General features: G+C 38.8%; 1 protein-coding gene across 1 annotated transcript; it reads left to right on the top strand.

Moving 5' to 3' along the window:
* The first annotated feature begins 4,760 nt into the window (after positions 1-4,760).
* On the top strand, positions 4,761-5,492 carry LOC142550520 (uncharacterized). The gene has a single exon (XM_075659594.1). It carries the CDS (start codon positions 4,761-4,763, stop codon positions 5,490-5,492), a length of 732 nt encoding a protein of 243 aa, XP_075515709.1.
* The last annotated feature ends 4,513 nt before the right edge of the window (positions 5,493-10,005 follow it).

Raw genomic sequence — 10,005 nt, 5'->3', positions numbered from 1 at the left:
CCGACCACTAATATAACAACTGCAAATCTTTGTACATCTTCGTGCTTCCAGGATTAATGGAATATGGTGTGTCATGAGCTTCTTTCATAATGAGCTACCTCAAAGAGTCATTATTAGGAACCCATAAACGATCTCGATATCGAACTATACCACCCAACTCAGAATACAACTTCCGGCCCGTAGCTTCATCTCTCAATCTCCACTTTTGCAATTGCTCATCAGTAGACTGTCCCTCACAGATTCTATCTCTAGAATTTGACTGTACTGACAAGGTGGAATGATTATGGGCCTCACCCCTAACATATACTGTAAGCTCAAACCGCTGAATCTCGGTCTACAGCGGTTTTTGAAGTTGTGAAGACCCAAACTTTTGCATTACAAAGAGACAAAGTACCAAGTTGATTTTAGTTTTATTTGGAAGATGAATTATGGCATGGAGGAGAATAAAGTTACATGCAACCTTTGGCATGGAGGAGGAAGGCCTAAAGTCACATTGGTGACATTTAAATCCATAAACCTTGCAACCTTTGGCATGGACGGGGAAGACCTAAAGACACATTGGTGATTACATGCCATAAATCATGCAACCTTTGGCATGGAGGGGTAATACTTAAAGTCATATTGGTGCATATAAATTGTGGCAAAGGAATGAGTAAAATCAAACCAAAAACTACATCAAAATTTTTCTCCAAAAGTTACAATTTTCGCGTACCAGAAATTTTGTGCCTTTCTATCCAATTTATTCTGATACATCATACTTATCTCCATTTGTTTAAATCCTCAAATTCAAGATGTCTCCGTAGTTGGATGGCTTATTCTTCCGCATAGAATCTCGAAACTCAATCCTGTCACCGCTTTCAATCTTTGTGAAACTACTACTTCTTTCCACTTGTGAAAAATCTAACGAAAGATTTTGTTCGATCCGATTATTTGTCCAACGTTGATTTTTTCTTTTACTTTGATTCTAAATATTTTCATTCTATTTCTCTAGGAAATGGTAGGAAGACAACCAAGAAACAATCGTAACCCACGAAGAGCCAATCAGGATGATGAAGAGAACCTACCTCCACGATCACCCTGAGCTAACCTTAGTCAAGGAGAAATGATGGCAATTGCCACCATTGTGATTGTGACGCTACAAGGGATTCTGAAACCAATCGCCAACAATGCCATCCAACAACCACCATAAACCCAGCCACGTGGTATTAAGTACCACTATGAATCCCTCCGAAAAAACCGAGTCCCAACCTATGATGGGAATCCCGACCCGGAAGTTGGCCACAACTGGTTCAAAAATGTAGAAATCCAACTTCATCGGGTGGAAGTGCCTGAATAACTCAAGATAGAAGTGGTGATACCATTTCTTGAGGAAAGATCACGCAAATGGTGAGAGACTATTTCGCCAGCTATGGCCGAGGATGGGCCAATTACATGGCAGATATTTAGAAGGGAATTTCTGAAGCAGTATTATTCGGCGGAATTCCATTTGCAAAATCTGAGTTAATTTGAAAGCCTTAAAGAAACTTCAGGCATGACGGTGATTGAGTACACCTCAAAGTTCAATGACCTCGGAACGTACATTCCAACTATAATGGCTGATGAGACCCTAAAGATCCATCGTTTCAAAAAAGGGCTAAACAGTCGAATACAGTCAGCCTTAGATGTATTCAAACCTACAAATTTTGCTGACTTAATGGGAGCTGCCATGAGTGCTGAGACTTACATCAAGCACAAAGAGGAAGAGGGTAAGCACAAACAAACCTTTCCTGGTCAGTCATCCCCTAGAGGATAGGATTTTAAAAGACCCAACCAGACAAGTGGACAGTCAAAAGGAGCCTTCCCAACCCCTTACAACAAGGAAATCAGGCCTTGTCCAAATTGCAACATGAGACTCTTAGGAGAATGATACAGGAACAATAGTGCTTGCTTCAAGTGCGGGAAGTTAGGCCATCGGATTGTTGACTGTCCAAAGAACAAGGAGAAAGGGATTAAAACAAATGCAGAAAATCACAAGCCGAGGGAGAACAAGCCCAATGCTAGGATCTTTGCCATAACGCAAGAGGAAGCAGATAATGCAAACGACGTGGTAGCAAGTACTATTCTGATCAATAAAATGCATGCTTATGTGTTGTTTGATTGTGGTGCTACCCATTCGTTTGTATACAAAAGATTTTCTAAGAAACTGAAACTAGAAGGAGAAAATCTTAGTTAACCATTAAGAGTAGCAACGCCTGCTAGCAAAACATTTGAAACCTATAAGGTACGTCGAAATTGCAAAAATTGTATCGGTAATCAAATCTTCAAGGCAGAACTGATTCAACTAAAAATGGCCGAGTTCGACGCAATCCTAGGAATGGATTGGTTGGCTAAGAATCATGCGTTGGTGGATTGCCAGAAGAAGAATGTCAAAAGGCAGACTCAAAACCATGAGGAGATCATATACCATGGTATATCTAAAGAGCAAAAATCTCTTCTATCGGCATCAAAAACTTGGAAAGCCATAAAAAGTGGTGAAGAAATTTACCTAGCAATGATCATCGAGGTAAATGATGAAGTTAGTCTGATGATAGAGGCAATTCCAGTTATTCAGGAATTTTCGGACGTCTTCTCTGAAGAATTGCCATTCCTAACCGTGAAGTGGAGTTTGAGATCAACTTGATTCTTGGGGCTGAACCGATCTCAAAAGCACCATACATAATAGCCCCAGCAGTATTAAAGGAACTCAAGGACCAACTCAAAGAGTTGTTGGATAAAAAGCAGATTAGACCAAGTGCATCTCCGTGGGGAGTCCCTGTACTATTTGTGAAAAAGAAAGACGGGAGTATGAGATTATGTATCGACTATACAGAGTTGAAAAAGATTAAAATTAAGAATAAATAGCCTCTCCCGAGGATAGATGACCTTTTCGACCAATGAAAAGGAGCCAAGGTCTTTTCAAAACTCGATCTGAGGTCAGGATACCATCAACTGAAGGTCAAAACAGAAGATATTCCTAAAACAGCCTTCAGGATGAAATACGACCATTACGAGTTTACGGTAATGCCATTTGGACTGACCAATGCTCCAGCAACATTCATGGACCTGATGAATAGAGTCTTCAAACTATACCTCTATAGGTTCGTGGTCGTATTCATAGACGACATCCTTGTGTACTCAAAAGGTAAGAAAGATCACGAGAAATATCTTCGCCTCACTCTAGAGACACTCAGAGAAAAAGAACTATATGCCAAATTTAAGAAATATGAATTTTCTCTAACAGGTGTCGCCTTCTTGGGACACATAATCTCTAAACTAGGTGTTTCAGTGGGCCTCAAGAAAGTAGAGGCAATTGTGGACTGGCCTCGACCAAAATCAGTAACTGAGATTCAAAGCTTTCTGGGTTTAGCTGGATATTATAGGAAATATGTTGAAGGATTTTCTTCAATATCCATACCCCTCACCAAACTCACGCAGAAAAACTATAGATTCATTTGGAGCGAAGAATGCGAGAAGAGTTTTCAGATTATTAAAAGAAAACTTGCATCTACACCAGCGCTAGCACTTCCCGAAGATGGCAAGAACTTCACCATATATAGTGATGCATCAAAGGGAGGATTATGGTGTGTACTTATGCAAGAAGGTCAGATAATTGCATACGCATCAAGGCAATTAAAACCATATGAGCAAAATTACCCAACTCATGATCTTGAGTTAGCAGCCATAGTATTTGCAATAAAAATATGGAGACATTATCTATATGGTGCTGAATGCGAGATATTCACCAATCAACAAAGCCTCAAATACCTATTCACTCAAAAGGAATTAAACATGAGACATAGACGGTGGATTGAACTCTTGAAGGATTATGATCTAACAATCAACTGCCATCCGGGTAAAGGCAACAAGGTAGCAGATGACTTTAGCCGAAGAAACGTAGGAAAAATAAATTTATCGGCTCTTTCAGCTCAACCATGCCTTCAAGAAACCATCAAGGTGAAGCAAAATCACGATCCTTCCATAGCAAAAATTATGGAGCATCTTCAAGAAGGAAAAGCTCAAGAATTCCAAACTGATGAGAAAGGCATCCTGTGGATGAAAGGACGTTTGTGTGTACTAGACCTCGATGAGTTAAGATAAGAAGTAATGTCCGAGGCACACAAATCATAGTTCTCAATTCACCCTGGGAGCACCAAAATGTATCGAGACTTGAAACAGAATTACTGGTGGAATGGAATGAAGAAGGACGTAGCTGACTTTGTCGCTAAATGCCAAATTTGTCAACAGGTCAAAGCCGAACATCAATGACCCGGAGGACTCCTACAACAGCTAGATATCCCAACATGGAAGTGGGAGCACATTTCCATAGACTTTGTGGTAGGATTACTAAAGTCAAGACAAAACCATGATGGGATCTGGGTTATCATCGATCGACTGACCAAATCGGCACACTTTTTACCGGTGCGAATGAACTACAACCTAGATAAATTAGCCACCTTGTACATGGATAACATAGTAAGATACACGGATTTCCAGCAAGTATACTATCTGATAGGAATCCAAGGTTTGTGTCCCGATTTTGAAAAAGTTTCTAAGAAGCCATGGGAACCAAAGTCACACTCAGCACGGCCTATCACCCGCAAACAGATGGCCAAACCGAAAGAATAATTCAAATCTTAGAGGACATGTTAAGGGCGTGTGCTCTAGATTTCAAAAGAAATTGGAGTGAGCATCTACTTCTAATAGAGTTCGCATACAATAACAGCTAACACAGTAGCATAGAGATGGCCCCTTATGAAACAATCTATGGAATAAAATTTAGATCGCCCCTATATTGGGACGAAATCGAGGAGAAAGCCATCACTGGGCCTGAACTTGTACAGATCACGGTTGAGAAGATAGCTATCATTAAGGAGAAACTCAAAGCGGCTCAGGACCGACAAAAGAGTTGGGCTGACTTGAAGAGGAGGCCATTGGAGTTTGAAGTCAGAGAGAAGACCTATGTCAAGGTTTCACCTATGAAGGGAGTGGTTTGCTTCAGCAAATCGGGAAAATTGAACCCAAGATACGTCGGGCCCTTTATAATTCTGGAAAGAATCAGAACCCTAACTTATCGGCTAGCCTTGCGGCCTGACATGTCAAGAATCCATAACGTCTTCCACGTTTCGCAACTAAATAGATACATTCCTGACTCGAGTCATATTCTCGAGGTTGCACCACTGCTACTCGACGACAACCTGAATGAAGAATTGAAATATGAAGTCCCTATCCGTTTAGTGGACACAAAACAACAAGTGCTACGTCACTGCACCATCTCGTACGTGAAAATACAATGGTCAAACCATACTGAACGAGAATCAAAATGGGAGCAAGAAGAGAAGATGCGCACCCTTTATCCCTACCTTTTCAAAGACCAAGATAATTCAAGTTTCGAGGACGAAAGGAGGGAAAGATGTGAAGACCCAAAATTTTGCATTACAAAGAGACAAAGTACCAAGTTGATTTTAGTTTTGTAATGAAGATGAATTATGTCATGGAGGAGAATAAAATTACAAGAAATCTTTGGCATGGAGGGGAAAAACCTAAAGTCACATTGGTGACATTTAAGTCCATAAACCATGCAACATTTGGCATGGAGGGGGAAGACCTAAAGACACATTGGTGATTACATACCATAAATGATGCAACCTTTGGCATGGAGAGGGAGTACTTAAATTCATATTTTTGCCTATAAATAGTGGCAAAGGAATGAGTGAAATCATACCAAAAACATCAAAAGTTGCAATTTTCGAGTACCCAAAATTCTACCCAATTTCAGAAAGTTTTTATCATTATTTTACACGCCCAAATCCGATCTCCACTGTTCCAAATATACCTACACGTGTTTTGAGCAACATATCATAAATACCGACCCATCCAACTGTTCAATTAGGCGCAAACACTTTTTCAAGGTGACTGATTTTTCAGTGTCAAACTCCAACCTGTTCATTCCAAGATTTTTGGAACAATCTTCCAGGTAAGTGGGTTTATATGTTTTAAATATTATGTATGTTTTAAAATTCGATCGTTACAGCATGATCTGAATAAATGTGGATTTCAAAAATCACTAAGTTGCTTCAAATCGTTTAGTTCCGTCTGTTTGTTCGTTAATGCTTCTCCGTTTCATTCTATGTTTGTGTCATTCTGTTTCAACCAATTTGTCTCTGAATGATAAGTTATATGTTTTAATCTGGTAATGGTGCATCGGGAAAGCCTGTGAGGGAAAATGCCCCAGAGGGAGCCTGTATATGGGAGAAGATCCCAGAGGGAGCTCAAGATGAAGGATAGCCCATGATCATTATAATCTATTTGTCTGATAAGTTCTTATAAGTTATGTTCTGAAATGTTCTAATTCGAAATTCAGATTTGTTCTAATTCTGATTTATGTTCACCCAACTCTGAAGCTCTTATTTGTTCAACGTTTGACTTCAGTTCATTCAACTCTGATATATTATGCTATATAAAAAGAAGAAGGTTTTAAAAATATTATGTATCAATTGTTTTCTGGTATTCGATCGACTCCACTTGCTGAATGTTTCCCAAAACACTCACCTCCTTACGTCCTTCTTCAGATGAGAATGAAGAACATGTAGAAGAAAAGGAGCAAGAGCAGTTCTGGGGCTGGTAAAAAAATAGAAGGAAGGAATTCAAGTTCTGGATGTTCAAGCCCATTAGTGTTCCTTTGTCTTTCTTCGTAAATGTTTGTACTTTTCGCTTCCGCAACCTCTGTATTTTTCCTTTCATGCAAAGACAATAGAATTTTATGAAATAGACTGGTATTTGGCTATTTTCTACGAGGCTTATTGTTATTTGATTAACAATGCCGGATGTCACCGACGCCTCGGTCTCGGGGCGTGACAGAAGTGATAATTGAGTAATAACTGCAGTCGCTTCACTAATTCAAGCCATCTTCCCTGCCTCATATCTCAATTCTTTATTGGTGAATAAGTATTTCAGACTATTATGGTCGGTGAAAATATTTCACTTCTCCTCATACAAGTAATGTCTGCAAATATTCAATGCGAAAACTACCGCCGCAAGCTCAAGATCATGAGTGAGGTAGTTTTTCTCGTGAACTTTCAACTATCTCGATGCATAGGCTATAACTCGGTCATTTTGCATCAGAACTGCTCCCAAACCAAGTTTAGAAGCGTCGGTACAAAGAACATACTCTCTTTGCCCCGATGACATAGCTAACACTGGCGCTGAAATCAAGGCTTGCTTCAAATTGTCAAAACTGTCTTGGCACTCGGATCCTGATACAAACTTTGCATTCTTCTTTGTCAAGGCGGTCATGGGTACCGCAATAGATGAGAATTCCTGAATAAACTTGTGTTAATAGCAAGCTCGTCCCAAGAAACTACGAATCTCGGTTACACTCTTTGGCACTGGCCATTCTTTCACTGCCTCAACTTTACTTGGATCAACCTCGACTCCATCTCTAGAAATGATGTGGCCTAAGAACGCCAATCTATCAAGCCAAAACTCACACTTGCTGAACTTTGCAAACAACTTCCTATCTTGCAGTACTTGCAGTGTTGTCCTCAAATGCCGACTATGCTCCTCTTTACTCTTCAAATAGATCAGAATATCATCAATGAAGACTATAACAAACTGATCCAGATACGGATGAAATAGGCGATTCATGAGATCAATGAAGATTGCTGGCGCATTGGTCAACCCAAATGGCATGACCATAAATTCATAGTGTTTATATCTAGTCCGAAACGATGTCTTATGAACATCGGAGTCTTTCACTTTCAACTGATGGTATCCAGAACGAAGATCAATCTTCGGGAATATCAATACTCCTTGCAACTGATCAAATAGGTCTTCAATTCTTGGCAGAGTATACTTATTCTTGATAGAGACTCTATTCAGCTCTCGATAATCAATACAGAGTCACATACTACAATCCTTCTTCTTCACAAATAATACCGGTGCGTCCCACGGAGAGTAACTAGGGCGAATAAAACCCTTGTCTATCAATTCTTTGATTTGATCTTTTAATTCTTTCATTTCAGTGGGTGCTATGATAAGGTACTTTAGAAATAGGTACAATGCCCGACATACATTCAATAGAAAATTCCACCTCACGGTTCGGTGGAATTCCAGAAACGTCGTCAGGAAAGACATTAGGAAAGTCTATGACAATATCAACATCCTCTAAGTTCTGACTGATAGGAGCATGTGCTGTAGTGACACATGCTAGAAAAGTTTGGCATCGACTTCTCATAAGTTTCCTCGCACATAGATAATAGATAATGTGCGGCATATGCTTGTTCCTCGTCACCTCAAAGACAAAAGATTTCCCAATAGGCGGTCGAATAGACACTGATCTTTGACGAAAATTTATCGAGCCTCCATTCGCTGACAACCAATCCATACCGAGTATAATGTCAAATTCAGGCATATGGAGTACGATAAGGTCTGCCCGAACCACATCTTTATATAAACGAAGCTCCAGATTCTTCATAATACTGGACGTGATCATTTGGTCACCGGAAGGAATAGAAACCTTGAAACCCAATCACATATCCTCAGGTGAAATATTCAGCCTCTTGACAAAAGTCTCAGATATGAAAGAGTGTGTAGCTCCCGAATCTAGCAGTGCGTAGGTAACTACTGTTAGAGTAGGTGCGCGTCGAGCCAAGTGTTGGCCGAGGGTTCATGTTGAAACTCTATGTATAAACAATCTTTATTTTAATAATATTTAAATTATAGTTTTGGCACATCTTTATCTGTACACTCATCCTTGTTGCATAGATAAAGTCCTTGAATATGTAAATAGTAGAAAGAATATGAGATGCTAATATGATGAGTATCATGAAACTCATATTTGCAATACTGTATATTCTAAACAGTTCTTAATCGATTAAGCTGTCGTTAAGAAGGATAAAGGCTGCTCGAGTTTGAGATTAGTATATGCGATGTGAATACCATGTTTCATTGGTAGGGGACATTGTGTTGTCCGAGCATGCAGATAGATGCTCCTTGTAGAGTGCACTGAACAACCCTCCATAAAGGACTTTCCAAGTGGTTCCCACTGCTAGTTGTATCAATGAATCATTGAGGGTCACACAAGTGCTAACTTTCTAGATCCCGCTGAGAAGTTAAATAGTTCAATATGTTGAACGACTTATAAAAGAGTTTATAAGCACAAAGGAAAATAGAAATATGACTTTTATAAGAGGATTATAGGGAATGTAACTTTTAATTTGTGCAAGTGTTCCTAAATTAAAGTTGGTGTCGCGTGTTTTCTTAATTGCTTGCAAGTGCACAACGTCAAGTTGTAATAAAATGTATTGTCGAGTACAAGTGTCGATCCCACGAGGAGTACGTATTTAAATGTATATTAATGCTTGCAATTAAAATAGTCTCAATTTTATTTAGAAAAATCAATTGACAGATTTGTTTGCACCAATAACTAAATTGAAAAAAAATTTAATTATATTATAACACCAAACTTTTTATAACAAATAACTATGGTATAAATGATCTAGAGGTCCGATTTCACGCAACTATCCACCATGTGTTATTATGTGTAGCTATGTTATAAATGTCCTTATTATACATTAGCCAAGAATTCTAAATTATCTACTCCCTCTCCCGAGTGCTAAGTAGATACTAATTATCTAACAAAGGATTGTAACGTCCCCGTCAACAATCTATAATTAAATAACACAATAAGCAATAACTTCTTTTAATGGCTTCAATAGCAATATATGTCCTCCCGAACTATATAAATACCATCGATGTATTTTTCCCTTTCTTGTTTATAAATTTCCTTTTCCAAGTGATAAATTATGAACATAAGAATCATTCAAGATATGGCCAATAAAATGAAAGCATTAAGATTGGAAAAAATACAAATGAACAAAAAGGAAAACTTATATAGCATAATTCATAAATCCCAACACATGGTGTCAAGTTTTGTTCCATCATTCCTCTAGAAATAAGAATTAGTTCATAAAAAAAATAACACAACAA

This window comes from Primulina tabacum, chromosome 7, assembly GCF_025594145.1.
Source record: "Primulina tabacum isolate GXHZ01 chromosome 7, ASM2559414v2, whole genome shotgun sequence".
NCBI classification, from domain to species: domain Eukaryota; kingdom Viridiplantae; phylum Streptophyta; class Magnoliopsida; order Lamiales; family Gesneriaceae; genus Primulina; species Primulina tabacum.
This window is presented reverse-complemented; position numbering and strand designations above follow the sequence as displayed.